Source organism: Pristiophorus japonicus, chromosome 1 (genome assembly GCF_044704955.1).
Source record: "Pristiophorus japonicus isolate sPriJap1 chromosome 1, sPriJap1.hap1, whole genome shotgun sequence".
In the NCBI taxonomy this organism is placed as follows: Eukaryota; Metazoa; Chordata; class Chondrichthyes; family Pristiophoridae; genus Pristiophorus; species Pristiophorus japonicus.
The window spans coordinates 102,868,705-102,887,670 of NC_091977.1; the positions used below are offsets into that span (position 1 = coordinate 102,868,705).

Here is an 18,966-nt window from a genome sequence, read left to right on the forward strand (position 1 = left end):
GGTGTCGGTGGGGATGTTGCACTTTATCAAGGAGGCTTTGAGGGTGTCCTTGAAACATTTCCTTTGCCCACCTAGGGCTCGCTTGCCGTGTAGGCGTTCCGAGTAGAGCGCTTGCTTTGGGAGTCTTGTGTCGGGCATGCAGACAATGTGGCCCGCCCAATGAAGCTGGTCTAGTGCAGTCAGTGCTTCGATGCTGGCCTGATCGAGAACACTGACATTGGTGCGTCTGTCCTCCCAGGGGATTTGCAGAATCTTGCGGAGACATCGTTGGTGGTATTTCTCCAGTGATTTGAGGTCCACGTCTCTGAGCCATGCAGGAGGGCGGGTATCACTACAAACCTGTAGACCATGAGCTTGGTGCCAGATTTGAGGGCCTGATCGTCGAACACTCTCTTCCTCAGGCGACCGAAGGCTGCGCTGGCACACTGGAGATAGTGTTGGACCTCGTCGTCGATGTCTCCCTTGCTGATAATAGGTTCCCGAGGTATGGAAAGTGGTCCATGTTGTCCAGGGCCATGCCGTAGATGTTGATGACTGTGGGGGGCGGGGTCAGGTTGGTGGAGGACCTTTGTCTTACGGATGTTTAGTGTAAGGCCCATGCTTTTGTATGCCTCGGTGAAGATGTTGACGATGACTTGGAGTTCAGCCTCTGTATGTGCGCAGATGCAGGCGACGTCCGCGTACTGTAGTTCGACGACAGAGGATGGGACGGTCTTGGATCTAGCCTGGAGGTGACAACGGTTGAACAGGTTCCCAATGGTTCCACTCCAGCGGGGAGCTTGTTGAGCATGAGGTGGAGTATTGCAGCGAGGAAAATCGAGAAGCGAGTTGGCGCGATGACGCAGCCCTGCTTGACCCCGGTCCGGATGTGGATTGGGTCTGTGGTGGGTCCGTTGGTCAGGATCATGGCTTGCATGTCGTCGAGGAGTAGGCAGAGGATGGTGACAAACTTTTGGGGGCAGCCGAAACGGAGGAGTACGCTCCATAGTCCTTCGCGGTTAACAGTGTCAAAGGCCTTTGTAAGTTCAAAGAAGGCCATGTACAAGGGTAGGTGATGTTTCCTGCATATTTTTCTTGCAGCTGTCGTGCCATAAAGATCATGTCCATTGTACTGCGTATTGGACAGAATCCGCACTGTGACTCCAGGAGGAGCTCCTCAGCCACAGGGAGAAGGCGGTTCAGGAGGATTCTAGCGATGATTTTCCCAGTGGCCGACAACAGGGAGATTCCTCTGTCGTTGCTGCAGTCAGACTTGTCCCCTTTTTTAAAGATGGTCACGATTACTGCATCTCTGAGATCTCCCGGCATGGTCTCTTCCCTCCAGATGAGAGTGATGAGGTCATGCATTCGTGCCAATAGTGCCTCTCTGCCATACTTTAGTGCCTTAGCGGGGATTCCATCCGCTCCCGATGCCATGTTGTTCTTGAGCTGATGGATGGCCTTTTCTACCTCGTGCAGGGCTGGGGTTTTACTGAGGTGGTGGCGGGTAGCATGCTGCGGGATGGAGTCGAGGACACTCGAGTCAAAGGCAGAGTCTCAATTAAGGAGATCATCGAAGTGCTCCTTCCAGCGGGTCCTGACTGCCTCGGTGTCCTTGATGAGTGTCTCCCCGTTCTTGGGGTGGGGCCTTGGGTGCTTGGGCCTTAGGTGAACTTGTGCAAGGATTCTTCACTGCAGTCATCATGGCTGTCGGCCAGCTGCTGAATCTCCGGTGCTTTCTCCATCCACCATCTATTCTTTAGGTCGTGGGTTTTTTGTTGGATGTCTGTAAAGCTGCTTTGCTGCTCCCGAGTTAGGTTGTTTTAGGTTCAGAAATGCTCTGCGCTTGCGATTTATTAGCTCTTGGATCTCCTAGTCATTCTCATCAAACCAGTCCTGGTGTTTCCTCGTTGAGTGATCGAGCGTCTCTTCGCAGGTACTAGTTATGGTGGTCTGGAGGGCAGACCAAGTGCTGTGCGCACTCTGTCTCGGGGTCATCAAGGGTCGCCAGGTTAGCAGTGAGGCGCTGGCTGTATAGGGCTCTCTTAGCTGGGTCTTTGAGTGCCCCGGCATTGATTTTTTTTCTGTGGCACTGCTCCTGTTGACGTTGTCGCTTTGCGGCTATATTAATATTGATGACGGAAGTGATTAGGCGGTGGTCCGTCCAGCAGTCGTCGGCTCCTGTCATGGCGCCGGTGATGCGCATGTCCTTGCGATCGCTTGCTCGAACGATGACGTAGTAGAGCAGGTGCCAATGCTTGGAGCGAGGGTGTTGCCATTATATCAAAGATCGGCTATCGAATTATTGGTAAGTAATCCAGGTTCAGCTTCAGATGCATAGGAAAACGACGAGAGGTTTCATCTACCAGATGGTTACGGCATCATGACAAATTGGATACAGGCCACTAAACTATACAAAACAAATTCTATAAAAATTAGTACTGTATAAATAGTATGCAGGTACAGCAAGTGATCAGGAAGGCCAATGGAATCTTGGCCTTTATTGTAAAGGGGATGGAGTATAAAAGCAGGGAAGTCTTGCTACAGTTGTACAGGGTATTGGTGAGGCCACACCTGGAATACTGCATGCAGTTTTGGTTTCCATATTTACGAAAGGATATAATTGCTTTGGAGGCCATTCAGAGAAGGTTCATTAGGTTAATTCCAGAGATGAGGGGGTTGATATGAGGAAAGGTTGAGTAGGTTGTGAGAGGTGATCTTATCAAACGTATAAGATTATGAGGAGGCTTGACAAGGTGGATGCAGAGAGGATGTTTCCACTGATGGGGGAGACTAGAACTGGGGGCATAATCTTAGAATAAGGGGCCGCCCATTTAAAACTGAGATGAGGAGATAGTTCTTCTGTCAGAGGGTTGTGGATCTGTGGAATTCGCTGCCTCATAGAGCTGTGGAAGCTGGGACATTGAATAAATTTAAGACAGAAATAGATAGTTTCTTAAACGATAAGGGAATAAGGAGTTATGGAGAGCAGGCGGGAAGTGGACCTGAGTCCATGATCGGATCAGCCATGATCGTATTAAATGGCGGAGCATCGAGGGGACGTATGGCCTACTCCTGCTCCTATTTCTTATGTTCTTATAAATGGAATGTGTTAAGTCTTGAATAAAGAGTCAGACTAGATACTGCAAGCTCAAGGTAAGGTGTCCTTTATTACAGATCTCAGAGTGCCTCTCCAGCCTGTAAGGCCTCCTTATATATAGGTGCTCCCAAGGGATCCCACAATCCCTTGGGACTCCAGGGGATAAGCCCTCTGGTGGTTGGACATAGTATTTACAGGTTTACATACAGAACAGCACTCCTCTCCCCTCCTCCCCCACCCCCCTCCCAAAGTCAATAGTGCAACTATTTACAATGTGAGTTGATCTGGGGCCTTCCTTTCCCTGGTTGATCGTCTCGGTGCAAATGCTGGTTTTGGTGAGTCTTTGTTGGCCCCTCGCTGGGCTGTTGGGGGTGGTGAGTCTTGCTGGGCTGCTGCAGGTGATGGGTTCTGCTTCGTAGTCAACCGCTGGGTCTGTTGCCGCTTGTGTGTGTGTTGGAGGGTCGAAAAAGGTAGAGTCTATTGTGGGTTGTTCTGGATAGTCCGTAAATCTGAGTTTGGTTTGGTCCAAGTGTTTTCTGCAGGTGAGTCCATTTGCGAGTTTGACCACTAACACCCTACTCCCCTCTTTGGCCAAAACAGTGCCAGCAATCCACTTAGGACTTTGTCCATAGTTCAACACAAATACAGGATCATTTACTTCAATTTCTCGTGATACATTTGCGCGATCGTGATATGTATTCTGTTGAAGCCGCCTGCTCTCTACCTGTTCGTGTAGATCAGGGTGGCCTTGTCTTAAGTGCCCTTTTCATGAGCAGTTCAGCGGGAGGGACCCCGGTGAGCGAGTGGGGTCTTGTGCGGTAACGAAGCAGGACTCGGGATAAGCGAGTCTGCAGTGAGCCTTCAGTTACCCTTTTCAAGCTCTGCTTGATTGTTTGAACTGCTCATTCTGCCTGACCGTTGGACGCTGGCTTAAATGGGGCACACGTGACATGTTTGACCCCATTGTGCGTCATGAACTCCTTGAATTCGGCACTGGTAAAGCACGGCCCATTGTCACTTACAAGGACATCAGGCAAACCCTGCGTGGCAAACATTGCCCGTAGGCTTTCAATGATGACAGCGGACGTGCTTGCCGACATTATCACACATTCAAACCACTTGGAGTATGCATTTACAACCACTAAAAACATTTTTCTCAAGAATGGGCCTGCATAATCGACATGAACCCGAGACCACGGTTTGGAGGACCAAGACCATAAACTTAGTGGCGCCTCCCTGGGTGCATTGCTTAACTGGGAACATGTATTACATTTGTGCACACAGGACTTTAAGTCTGCATCAATACACGTGGGCTCTGGCTATCGCTTTCATCATTACAATGCCTGGGTGGGTACTGTGGAGATCACTAATGAAAGTGTCCCTGACCTTTTTTTGCACCACTACCCGATTACCCCATAGGAGGCAGTCTGCCTGTATAGACATTTCATCTTTGCGCCGCTGGTACAGCTTTATTTCTTCCTGCATCTCTAATGGGACACGAGACCAACTCCCGTGGAGCACACAGTTTTTTACTAAGGACAATAAGGGGTCCTGGCTCGTCCAGGTTCTAATCTGTCAGGCGGTAACAGGTGATTGATCACTCTCGAATGCTTCCATTACCATAACTAGATCTGCAGGCTATGTCATTTCCACCCCGGTGATGGGCATTAGAAACATAGCATAGAAACATAGAAAATAGGTGCAGGAGTAGGCCATTCGGCCCTTCGAGCCTGCACCGCCATTCAATGAGTTCATGGCTGAACATGCAACTTCAGTACCCCATTCCTACTTTCTCGCCATACCCCTTGATCCCCCTAGTAGTAAGGACTACATCTAACTCCTTTTTGAATATATTCAGAGAATTGGCCTCAACAACTTTCTGTGGTAGAGAATTATACAGGTTCACCACTCTCTGGGTGAAGAAGTTTCTCCTCATCTCGGTCCTAAATGGCTTACCCCTTATCCTTAGACTGTGACCTCTGGTTCTGGACTTCCCCAACATTGGGAACATTCTTCCTGCATCTAACCTGTCTAAACCCGTCAGAATTTTAAACGTTTCTATGAGATCCCCTCTCATTCTTCTGAACTCCAGTGAATACAAGCCCAGTTGATCCAGTCTTTCTTGATATGTTAGTCCCACAATCCCGGGAATCAGTCTGGTGAACCTTCGCTGCACTCCCTCAATAGCAAGAATGTCCTTCCTCAAGTTAGGAGACCAAAACTCTACACAATACTCCAGGTGTGGCCTCACCAAGGCCCTGTACAACTGTAGCAATACCTCCCTGCCCCGTACTCAAATCCTCTCACTATGAAGGCCAACATGCCATTTGTTTTCTTAACCACTTGCTGCACCTGCATGCCAACCTTCAATGACTGATGTACCATGACACCCAGGCCTCGTTGCACCTCCCCTTTTCCTAATCTGTCACCATTCAGATAATAGTCTGTCTCTCTGTTTTTACCACCAAAGATTTTATAACCTCACATTTATCCACATCATACTTCATCTGCCATGCATTTGCCCACTCACCTAACCTATCCAAGTCACTCTGCAGCCTCATAGCATCCTCCTCACAGCTCACACTGCCACCCAACTTAGTGTCATCCGCAAATTTGGAGATACTACATTTAATCCCCTCGTCTAAATCATTAATGTACAATGTAAACAGCTGGGACCCCAGCACAGAACCTTGCGGTACTCCACTAGTCACTGCCTGCCATTCTGAAAAGTACCCATTTACTCCTACTCTTTGCTTCCTGTCTTCTCAATCCACGTCAACACACTATCCCCAATCCCATGTGCTTTAACTTTGCACATTAATCTCTTGTGTGGGACCGTGTCGAAAGCCTTCTGAAAGTCCAAATACACCACATCAACTGGTTCTCCCTTGTCCACTCTACTGGAAACATCCTCAAAAAATTCCAGAAGATTTGTCAAGCATGATTTCCCTTTCACAATGATAGCCTACTGAGAGCATCGGCACAATTTTCTGTGCCTGGCCAGTGGCGGATGGCGTAGTTGTATGCGGACAACGTGAGCACCCATCTCTGGATGCAGGCCGATGCATTCGTATTTATCCCCTTATTTTCAGAAAAGAGGGATATAAGCGGCTTATGGTCGGTTTCCAATTTAAATTTGAGCCCGAACAGATATTGATGCATTTTCTTTACCCCGTAAACACACGCTAACACTTCTTTTTCGATCATACTGTAGGCCCTCTCGGCCTTAGACAGACTTCTAGATGCATAAGCAACCGGTTGCAATTTCCCAAATTCATTAGCTTGTTGCAATACACACCCAACCCTGTATGACGACGCATCGCATACTAGTACCAAACGTTTACATGGATCGTACAACACAAGCAATTTGTTTGAACATAACAGCTTCCCAGCTCCTCAAAGGCATTTTCTTGGCTTTTATCCCATGCCCATTCATCTCCTTTACACAGTAAAGATTGTAGGGGTTCTTACAATGTGCTTAGACACGGTAAGAAGTTACCAAAGTAGTTCAGGAGCCCTAGAAACGACCGCAGCTCCGTCACATTCAGTGGTCTTGGTGCGTTATTGATTGACTTCGTCTTTGAATCGGTGGGCCTGATGCTGTCCGCCGCGATTCTTGTCCCCAGGAACTCCACTTCAGGTGCCAGGGAAACGCACTTCGAGTGTTTTAGCCTGAGCCCCACACGATTAAGCTGACTAAGAACCTCCTGCAGGTTTTGCAGGTGCTCGACTGTGTCCCAACTTGTAACCAAGATGTCATCCTGGAAGACCACGGTGCGCGGGACCGACTTCAGCAAGCTTTCCATGTTCCTCTGGAATATCGCCGCGGCCGATCGAATCCCAAACAGGCATCTGTTGTAAATGAAGAGACCTTTGTGCGTGTTGATGCAAGTGAGGCCTTTCGATGATTCCTCCAGCTCCTGCGTCATGTAGGCCGAGGTCAAGTCCAGCTTCGTGAACGTTTCCCTCCCACCAGCGTCGCAAATAGGTCCTCTGCCTTTGGTAGCTGGTATTGATCCAGCAGTGAGAAATAATTGATAGTTTGTAATCACCACAGATTCTGACAGTGCCGTCTCCCTTGAGGATTGGAACAATCGGTCTGGACCACTCATTGAATGCGATTGACGAAATGATGCCCTCTCGTTGCAGCCTGTCCAGCTCAATCTTCACCCTCTCTCTCATCATGAAAGGTACCGCTCTCATTTTGTGATGGATGGGTCCCGCCCCCGGAATCAAATGGATCTGCACTTTTGCTCCTTGCAACTTCCCGATGCCTGGTTCGAACAGAGCGGGGAACTTGCTTAGGACCTGGGCACATGAGGTGTCGTCGACGGATGCAAGCGCTCGGACGTCGTCCCAGTTCCAGCATATCTTTCCCAGCCAGCTCCTGCCGAACCGCATGGGGCCATCGTCCGGTACCACCCAGAGTGGTAAATTGTGCACCGCTCCATCGTAGGAGACCTTTACAGTAGACTGCCAATTACGGGAATCAGTTCCTTTGTGTACGTTCTAAGTTTGGTATGAATGGGAGTCAGGATTGGCCTTGAAGCCTTGTTGTACCACAACTTATCGAAAGTCTTTTTACTAATTATGGACTGGCTCGTGCCCGTGTCCAGCTCCATGGACACCGGGAGTCCATTTAATTCAACCTTCAGCATTATCGGGGGACACTTTGTGGTAAATGTGTGCACCCCATATACCTCTGCCTCCTCGGTCTGAGGCTCTGGTTCGTCATGATCCACCGTGGATCTGTCGTCCTCTGCAACATGGTGGTTTGCAGGATTAGCAGGGTTTGCAGCTCGCCTGCACATACGTTGGAGGTGTCCCATTGTTCCACAGTCCTTGCAAACGTACCCTTTGAAGTGGCATGAAATGAAACGATGATCACCCCCACAGCGCCAACAAGGTGTTAATTGCCTTGTATTCACCACCCTTGATGGCGGACTCTGAGTCATCTGCAAACATGCAGCTACAGGCGTGTAAGTCCTGCCATATGCATTTCAATTCGAAAACAACGTTACTTTGTTCACAGTACTTGCAGCAGCACTAGTGTGCTGGGAAATTTGTTTGGTATTGTCACTGGTGGGGATAAACGTGTGGGCTATTGCTAAGGCTTTACGCAAGGTTGGGGTCTCTACAGTCAAAAGTTTACGAAGTATTACTTCATGGCCAATGCCAAGTACAAAGAACTCCCTGAGCATATGCTCCAAGTATCCTTCAAATTCGCAATGTCCTGCAAGGCGCCTTCGCTCGGCGACGTAGCTCGCCATTTCTTGGCCTTCAGACCTCTTGTACGTGTAGAACCGATACCTCGCCATCAGAACGCTTTCCTTCGGGTTTAGATGCTCCTGGACCAGTGTGCACAAATCATTATACGAATTGTCTATGGGTTTTGCTGGACCAGGCAGGTTTTTCATGAGGCCATATGTTGGTGCCCTGCAAACGGTGAGGAGGATCGCCCTTCGTTTGGCAGCGTTCCCTTTTCCTTTCAGCTTGTTGGCCACAAAGTATTGGTCAAGTCGCTCCACGAAGGTTTTCCAATCATCTCCCTCCGAAAATTTCTGTGCTGGGGTTTGTCATCTGTATCTCGTCGCCAGTTGTTAAATCTTGAATAAAGAGTCAGGCTAGATACTGCAAGCTCAAAGTAAGTGTGACCGTAGTCCTTTATTACAGATCTCAGAGTGCCTCTCCAGGACTGTGGGATCCCTTGGGACTCCAGGGGATAAGCCTTCTGGTGGTTAGACATGGTAATTACAGGTTTACATACATAACAGTAGCCATGGCCTTGAGCAGCTCTCGACCTATTTCGACGAAAGCCTGTGACAGACGCACCATGTCCTGGTACACACCTATCTGTCGTGCAGCAACTGACCTTTTCTGCGCCAACCTCTGTCGCTGCAGAAAAGGCGTTGCAACATTGGGGGTGCGTTGCTGCGCACCACTTGGTCCGGCAGAATCAGAGGAGCCATGTGGGAATCCCCTGAATACAGACTCCGTGGTGGAGGATGTTCCAGCTGGCCCACATGGAGCTGGTGTATCCTCCTCCGTCTCCATCCCTATCTCCACTGGCTCCAGGATCAGCGGCTCTTCCTCTGCCGTGGTGAAGTCGGGAGAGGGCTGTGACGCCAGAGGTGGAGGCAGTGAGTCTGTTATCTGGTCTCTCTGTGTCGGTGTGGTCCGAATCGTCCGAGTCTGGAAGTACAAAACAACATTTAAAAATGCTTTGCACCAGGGGAAGGGTCAGGGTTACATGAGTACATAGTACAGTGACTTATCGCAGTCTTACTTAAATGTCCACCACTGCTGCTTTACTGCATTACCTATTGCAGACCGACAATACACATATGCATTGCGTTACATGCCCCCAACATTGCAGTACATTACATGAGGCCAACATTACATTGCAATAAACTTACATTACAGTTACAGTTACATTACATGACCGCAACACAGACAGGGGATTGTATTCAACTTACATCCTATGTGAGTGGGTCAGCTCCAATGCTGGTGGTGGCATAGTTGCTATCCCCGACCAGAGACAAGGCATGGATCTCTAGTTCAGTCAATGGCTCTTGGGTTGTGGGTCCTCCCCCAGTACGCCACTGATCGACTGCTATTGCAGATGTCTTCTGCAGAGAGTAAAGTAAATGAAAGTAAAAATCTTCAATCCATTTAACATCGCAGACACACAGGGTCTCACACACACACACATTAAAAAAACACTGCATTGATCCTCTTGTCATTGGCTGAAAGCACAAATACATCGCTGACCTTAAGATAAATAACATCATCCATGTGACACTGAACCTACATTTACAAGGCACATGGGGGGAGGGGAGGGGGGTGCATAAATAATATCATAACTTACTCTTGCTACTCTCACCAGGTCGTTCCACCTCTTTTGGCACCTTTCCCTGGTGCGTACCATGGTACTTGTGGAGGACACAGCCTCTCCAATCTCGTCCCATATCCTGTTGTACTCCTTTGGGGGGGGAAGGGGGGGGCTTTCCACGACCACCCTTCGTTAACTTGGAGTACCTCTCTAATATTCTAGAGAAGGGCAAGTAACTCCATCTAGTCGAAGGCGGGCGCCCTCAACCTCCCATCCTTTTCGATGTTCCTGCACTTCGACAATTTTTAACATTTCCATTATATTTATATTGTGATTTTTGCTTTGTAAAAAATGTTGCATTGTTCAAACTGTAGAATTATTAGTTGATATGAATATATTTTAACTGTGCAATGTGTTTTTAAAGTAACTGACCGTCGACTATCTTGCTGCTCCTTCTCACTCTTGCTCCCTCCTGTTCAACTCACTGTGCATGCCCGAGTGACCCCGACCCCCGAAATCACAGGTAAAACGCTTCTGTGAAAAAAACGGGGTGGTGGGGGGGGGGGAATTGTGCATGCACAGTTCGTCCATCGAAAAGAAAGTTGATCTGGATTGACTACTATGTTACCTACCGCCCGCTGGCATACCGCCGACATAACACAAAAAAAAAATCAACCAATTTTGTCCTCTTCGGTCTCGGCGATATGCTGCCGGTTTGAAAGGACATACCACTGAGAAATGGGCGGACCTTTTGCAACGACCAATTTCAGGCCCTATGTGTTTGGAACTTCCCCTTGAAACTTAAAGTTTACTGTTCTTGAGCACTACAGTCTTTTGATAGTCAAGTTCTTTGCAGAGGTGTACACCGTTAATGTCAGACCTTCTTGACCACAGCATCCTAGCCGGTCGCCCATCCCAACTCGGCAGTATCCGCAAGAAATTTGATGAGGTGAGTTCATTGCAGCAAAACCTGATCCTGCTCTCATCATCTGAAATGTACTTTCGAGCAGGACTCACTAGTTAGCAATGAAGAGCAGGAGCCCAGGAATGCTGATGCCACTCATAGCATCCCAGTTGCTGCCCTGGCTAACTCAACACAAACAAGGGATTGAATCCGAATCTTTCTCATCTGAATGGTTTAGTGCCACAACATATGTATTTACCCAGTAGGTCATCAGGAAAGCTTGTTCTCAATAATGTTCTTGTAGTGTGCATGTTCTTGTAATATATTGATTATTTTTGTGTTCTTTCTACTGCTTTCTTATGCATATTATGTAGTAAAGTGGGTTAAACTGTTCGATACAGATTAGAATGGATGTATCTTCAAATTGGACTTATGTTTGTAGTTTCCACACATTGAACAACTGCCGTGCCATAAAAGTTGACATCCAGTAGGATTAAGTGTTTCACCAGTAAGCCCCTCATTAGGACAGATGTGGTTCTTGGCACTGAAACATACAGGCTAAATTTTGTATTTTACGCGTACAATGCATTGGCACATCTAAGTGTTGGAACTTGTGTGTGCTTGCAGTTTCTCACACACTGAGTTACCAATCTCAGCTGTACCTTCATGGGCTGGGGGCAATTAAACATTAGGCTATGGTCCCACAGAGATGGGGGACAATCATAAGGAGCATCACTGTAGTCATATATCTCCTAATGACTGGATTTAGAGTGCCAATCGGAGAGGTTGCCCATCCACCCATATCCTTGACCAGGGATGGTGAGTGGCTACTTACGTTGGGAGACTTTAACCTGTGTATGAACTGATCCTGCCTATTGCAATTTCTCTGTCCTCCTCTTCTCCGATGACTTGATCCCCCACATCAACTCACATGTGTAGCTAGCTTCTAAACCATTCCATCAGACAATGTCTCGCACTTCAAAATTATCTATGAATACATTTTTGTCCCTTTCCTCATTCATATATTCCTGATTATCTTAAATCACACGACCCTTTAATTCAACTCTTGGAAAAAATAACCTCCAAACTATCTAATGGTGGCCACTTCCAGCTTTCATCTCCCCATCTCTGCTGTACCATCTGCACCAACATCAGAGCTTCCATCGCTATGTTTGACAGCTGCTTCACCTCCACCTTTGATGCCCTCTTCACCACCAGGTCCGAGACTGCCCACCTGTTCCTCCAGTTCTGCAGTCTTGAGAACATGTGCACACATTGACACACTGTCCATCAGTAGATCTGTATTGAGTATCTCAATTGGTATCAATACTCATTCTCTATGGCTGTCATCCTGCTCTAGGGTCATAATAGAAAGCAAGACCATCCCCAAATCCTTAACTCCTCTTCTACACCTGCAGCCACCTCTTCAGACATCCGCATCTCTGAAATGTGAGGAGCTTATGGGCTATTTATTATCTCAATTGTTTATGCCACCTCCTCCTTCCCCTCATCCAGCTCAGCCCACCCTCCCCTTCACTTCACTGTTTCTGCTCTTTCTCTCCAACTTGCTCCATTGACTCCTTTCCAACCCAGCTCCTATCTATCAGTTGTGTGCTCAGTAACATTGCCAATGTTTGCCTATCCAACTATATTCTCAAAACTGCCATCACCATGTTCCTCTCTAAAAATCTTACCTTCAAAGCCTCTACTCAAATTACCAATCATCTTAACTTGTCCTTGCTCTCCAAGGTCCTTGAACAAGTCATTGTCACCCAACTCAAGCATCTCTCATTTCTTTGAACAATCTTCTCCAGCTCAATGCCATGGTTTCACCCCTTCCTATCTCTGTAACCTCCTCCAGCCATACGACCCTCCGAGATCTCGGCGCTCCTTCAGTTATGGCCTCTTGCGCATCCCCAATTTTCATCACTCCACCATTGGCGGCTGTGCTTTCAGCTGCCTAAACCCTAAGCTCTGGAATTCCCTGCCTAAACCTTTCTACCTTGCTCTTTTAAAATGCTCTTTCAAACACACCTCTTTAACCAGGCTTTTGGTCACTTGTCCTAATATCTCATTATGTGGCTCTGTGTTAAATTTTGTTTGATAACGCTCCTGTGACATGCCTTGGGACGTTTTACTACATTAAAGACGCTATATAATTGCAAGTGTTGTCTCAATCCACATCCTACATTTTTCTGACTCTGAATTACTACTTTACCATTGGAGGCTGTTACTTTAGTTATTATGTAATTTTTTTGGAAGTATCTGTCAAACCGTTCCTTGCCATCTCTTCCTTCAAAATGCTCTCTCTTCAATTCTGCTTTTTGGGTTATTGTCCATAATCTTTTCTGTTTCCAGTTCAATGCTCCCATCCCTTTCTCCCTAAAGCATTCTGGGATATTCTTCTATGTAATGGTTCTATAGAAATCCAAATTGTTGTAAATGTAAGTTAAATAGTTACATTTATCCATATTTTAGTTTGTGTTACATATTAAGCATTCTTTTTTAAAATTCTTCAGATGTGTCATCAGCTGCCTGGTCCCAGCATCTAATAAGTATTGTTCAACTTTTGAAGAGGATTGTACAGGATAAAGAAGTCACACGGTGAGCTTTTAGCTTTGCTACAAATTATTTTCAAAGAAGCTCTAATTTCTGCTCCTTGAGTCGGCACAAGAGATCTTTATTCTCTGAACATTTGTCCTATTACAACAGTTACCTGTGTTGTAATAATACACTGATGGTTAAAGGCCATGTTTATTACATTAAAAAGTCAGTTTCCTAATCTTTCACATCTCCAGTGACATGTGAACTACTCCAGGCTGTGATTTGAGACCTTAATGTAAACATTTTGTATTTTTACTCCTTTTGGAATACTGCTGTGGAATGTTATCACATAGAATTTGATCCTTTTAACTGCATGATTCAGTCTTCTTCATTCAGAGACCAGTATTGTATTACTAAAGGTGTGAAGTTGCAGACACCTATTGTATATTCCTACAGTACTCAAGATAACTAACTTCTCTCTAGGCATTTATAATCTTTAATTAGATGGCTTTCTGTTTTATGAAGACTTACAACTATGGTTATTATGTGTCACATCATTATCAACATTAGTGATTCTGAAAGAGAGCTCTGACATAACATCCAGGTGAGGTCTTGAGATGGCACCAAAATGGCAATGTGGAATTCAGGGAGATTCATGTTTTCATCTTCTGCCAGAGGGGCCTTGTGAATGATGAGTGCTTGCAATGCAGTTGACATAAGACATTTAAAGGAGAAATCTTCTCTTCTAAATCGCAGTAGTTTGCTCATCAAATCCTTCGAAAAGCATTCGAGTCAACATACTGCACTGAGTTGCGGAGAAATCCAAACCATCATAATGGATATTTTCAAAGCTCAACAATGTAGTTGCATAGCTATTCTGCAATGCATTCTGGATAGAGGCAGATAGCTTTAAGGGTACAACTTGTGACTCTCGGGAGCTAAGTGAAATCTGAGCGATCAATGGACACGCAGCGTAAAGGAAGTTCAGAAATAACACGTAGCTTAAGGGAGTTTCAGTCTGGGATATGCTTCAATTACTTATGAGCTCCAATGCAAACTTAATAGTCTTGAGTTAGCCACTGTATCTTAAAAGGAATTACACTGTTTATAACTACAGACTTTTGGCTGTAACTTAAATTGGGCATTTTTATGAGCTGCAGTTCTATGGTGTTCCAAGACATAAACTGATCTTTGTAAAATAACTCCTGTTTATGCTCTCCTTATCTTCACACTGATGGAGAGAAAGCAACCTGTTCTCAGGTCTCTGCCAGAGTCACAAGTACAATACTCAACCTGATCTCATACTGCAGTGGGTGGGAGCTGTACACCAGTAAGTTTCAGCCACCGCATGAGTACAAATTGCAAGTAGAATGCTAAAAGATCATTTTCAAAATCTTTCTTTTCTGCATAACACTCTCCAGGCTATAATCCATAAAAGACACCCCTTCCCCCCTTGCCAATAACCCCAAGCAGGGGCACAAATTGCCTATCTTATCTGTGTCTCTTTGATGATTGCTTTTTTTTTGGGGGGGGGGGGGTGTGGAGGTGCAGGGAATGTACACATCAGTTTTTGAAACCACCTCTAATTTTGTTGCATCTTAGTCCAGTGCTGCAGTCACTCACTTGCATTAACAAATTGCTCAGGATCATTTTTCAGATGTTCTTGCATTTCAAATGAATGCAACCAGTGACACAAAATAAGCTTTGTTTATAGTGTCAACTGTAGACTGCTGCTTGGTGAAACTATGTTATTTAGTCAGGTTTCAAAGGCAGTCAGAAAGATAGATATGTTCTGTTTGACTTGGCTGAACTAAGGTTCATATAGGCACTCGTTGCTGCAAAACTATAGTTGTTAATCACATTTTTTGGAATAAGAACATAAGAAATAGGAGCAGGAATAGGCCATTCAGCCCCTCGAGCCTGCTCCGCCATTCATTAAGGTCATGACTGATCTGATCTTAGCCTCAACTCCACTTCCCTGCCTGCTCCCCATTACCCTTGACTTCCTTTTTGTTCAAAAATCTATCTATCTCCACCTGAAATATATTCAATGACCCAGCCTCCACAGCTCTCTGAAGTAGAAAATTCCAAAGATTCACAACCCTCTGAGAGAAGAAATTCCACATTTCCCTTTTAAATGGGCGACCCCTTATTCTGAAAATATCCTCCTAGTTCTAGATTCATCCACGAGGGGAAACATCCTCTCTGCATCTACCCTGTCAAGCCTCCTCAGAATCGTATACGTTTCAATAAGATCACCTCTCATTCTTCTAAACTCCAATGAGTATAGTCCCAACCTACTCAACCTTTCTTCATAAGACAACCCCTTCATCTCAGGAATCAACCCCATGAACCTTCTCTGAACTGCCTCCAATGCAAGTATATCCCTTCTTAAATAAGGGGACCAAAACTGCATGCAGTAGTCCAGGTATGGTCTCACCAACACCCTGTACAATTGTAGGAGGACTTCCCTATTTTTAATACTCCATCCCCCTTGCAATAAAGGCTAACATTACGTGGTATTTTATCAAACGCCTTTTGAAAGTCCATATACGCAACATCCACTGCACTACCCTGATCCACCCTCTCTGTTACTTCATCAAAGAACTCGAACAAGTTAGTCAAACACAATTTGCCTATCACACATCCATGTTGAGTTACCCAATTCCCTTTTGAAAGCCACGATTGAATCTACCTCCACCATCCTTTCAGGCAGTGAATTCCAGATCCTAACCACTCGCTGTATAAAAAAGTTTTTCCTCGTGTCACCTTTGATTCTTCTGCCAATCACCTTAAATCTCTGTCCTTTGGTTCACGGCCCTTCTGCAATGCGAACAGTTCCTCTCTATCTATTCTACTGAGGCTCCCTCCAGCGTCAGCTGCTGCAGTGAGCCCCCCAGGCCAGCGAAAGCCCGTGGCCCGATGTATGCCAGTTCCGGGCCGCCCAGTGCCAGGCTCCACAGATCAGCCAGTCTTGGTCCGCCAGCAGCAGCGGGTTGTGGCTGAGGTCGAGAGCGGTGAGGCCTTGCGGACTGATAGAAATTTGTACGCCTTTACTTTGCAGAGAGAAACTTGAATTCCAGTAGTTGTTTAATCACAATAAAAGGTTAGGCAGGACTGGGAAAGTCTACTCCAAAATTTCTTCCCAACCACCCTCCTTTTTTTGAGTAGCCATTGTTCAGAATCCATGGGCTAGACTTTCCACTTCACATCGCCCAAAACGGACCTCTATCGCCCATTTTGAGCAAAAAGTGGAAACTAGGCCCGAAACATCGCCGGAAAAATAGGCCCCCAAGTTTCCACTTTGACCACAAGGCCCATCCAAACTTTCGGCACCTAGCATGCACTTCGCTGGGCCGATGCAAGGCCCAAAAGAGTGCTCAAAATTAGTTGCTTTTTCAGGGCCTTAGAGAGGGAAACGGGCACTATGGATGCCATGTTTAGCTTCTGAGGAAAGGTGGAGAATTGTTCTGAGTTATTTAGAGAACAAAATTGAAGCAAATTGTACTCAGAAATTTGGGACTAGGAATATAAATAGGTATTGTCACCTTATTTATGCTAAATAGATCTCATATATTGGAATTATTTAGTGGATAGCTTTTACGTAGTGAAGTTATTTAATGATATTCCGTGGGGAAACAGAATAAACAAACAAATCTGCATGAAGAATTGTACGTTGTAAAACTTATGAAAGTAAGAGAGAAGGTACAAAAGTTGTAGAAAACATTTTTTTTTTTAAGAACTAATGAACAACACCCTCCCTCCAAACCCCAACCCCCGCACCAAACCACCCTTCCCTCAAAATCCCCAAAACGTTAGAAGAAGAAATTAAACATTTTGAAGAACAAGTGGCCATTTAAGTAATGTTAACAAGTGACCATTTAAATCATGCTAACAAATGACCATTTCAGTAACGATAACAAGTGACCATTTCAGAAAGAATGGAAAATGAACAGTTAGGTAATAATAAGTGAACATTTAACTATTGAATACAATTGGCCAATTTAGTAACAATAACAAGAGAATAATAAAGTGATAATAACAAGTGAACATTTTAAAACAAGTGAACTATTGAGAAGCATTCCCCCCTCCCTACCTGCGGCCACATTTCCTTCCAGATCCTGTCGCACCCCACCCGCCCGTTTTGGTCTACGCAGACCGACACCAAGATGTCGTGCAGAGTGGGATGTCAAGACTTCCTGCCGTGGTGGAGGTGACGGAGAGGAAGCGGAAGCCTAAGGCTCTACTTCCGAGTCCGGAGGAACTGTGCCCTCCGTACTCGCTTGCGTGCTCGGGGTGCCGCTGCGAGCAGACATGACACCTTGGGGTGCAGCGCCGTGTCCAGCCAGCAACACATGCCGTAGGGCATTGGTTGCGGCAGCCTGCTGCCGAATAACCTCCAAGGTCTCCCTTGCAGTCTGTGACTGCTCAGAAGACCAGGTGGTGAAGTTCTGACAGAACTCGCTTCAGATTGCTGGAAACTGGCTCCAGTTCGCAGAGAATCCCGCGAGCCCCTGGATAATGTTGCGACCAATCGCGACCGTCTCCCTGCGCAGCGAAATCAAGCTCTCTGGCCCTCCAAGGCAGGCGATTGCTCGCCACGCTGACCGGACCTCCGTGGGATCGGCATTTGCAATATGACGCGCCTTGGCGTCACAACCTGCACACCGCTTGGTCTCGGTGCTTCTTCCATCTCAACCGAGATGGCCGCAGATTGTTCCCCCCCTCCCCCCCAACAAAATCTCTTCTTCCATCTCCTCCTCCTCCTCCTCCTCCCTGCTGAAGCACAGCAGCAGGAGTCTGCAGTGGCTCCACCTCCTCATCCTCCTGCGATGTTGGAGACGGTTCAGTGGTAGTGAACTCCACTTGACCTTTAATTTGATAAACAACATTACAATTTTTCTCGAACTCAAAACATTGCAATGCTTTCCATTACCCCATATGCACAAGTGATCACAAGGTTTAACATGACCTCATTCGAAGATCTATAGTACATCACAATTATATATCAGATTATATTATAATTGCATAACATTACATTGTAATTGCATAACATTACATGCGTAACTACGATATTTTCAGTATTTACTAATGATTCACACATTGCACAATGCACATTTCTCATTACTCACATGTCTCAAGGGTGGGTTCGGCCACAACATGGGATGTGACCGAACGGCTTTCTGGCCCCACCAAGGCCACCGCGAGCTCCTCGTAAGCACTTAAACTGAGCATCATGGCAGAGCCCCCGCCTGTCCTGCGTTGCTCACAATTATTGATCGAGATCTTCTTCTGTAAATGATACGATAATATTGAACGGCATAAGCAAATGGATCAGGCAATTTAAAACATTAAAAACATTAAAAGACATTTAAGACATGATATTACAAATTAGCATTACATTGCATATTTCACACTACAACATTTAACTTTATGCTGGGTTGCATAAATTTATTCATAATTTAGTTATGTTTAAATGTAGCCAAATAACATTGCAGATTCTAGTTACTATTTAGATCATTAAATAATACATAAATATAAATTTCAACTTACTCTCGCAGCTGCCAGTAGGCTGTTCCACTGTTTGCGGCACTAGTCCGGTGTGCG

The 18,966-nt window shown here is 46.0% G+C and overlaps 1 protein-coding gene across 4 annotated transcripts in view; it reads left to right on the top strand.

The window, feature by feature from the left end:
* The window catches only part of fancc (FA complementation group C), a 330,390-nt gene that overhangs the window by 280,817 nt on the left and 30,607 nt on the right, over positions 1 to 18,966 (top strand). For all 4 annotated transcript variants that reach the window (XM_070882002.1, XM_070881996.1, XM_070882011.1 and 1 more), the window contains exon 12: positions 13,335 to 13,419. In XM_070882002.1, coding sequence (XP_070738103.1) covers positions 13,335 to 13,419 — 85 coding nt within the window. The remainder of the gene's footprint in view (positions 1 to 13,334; positions 13,420 to 18,966) is intronic.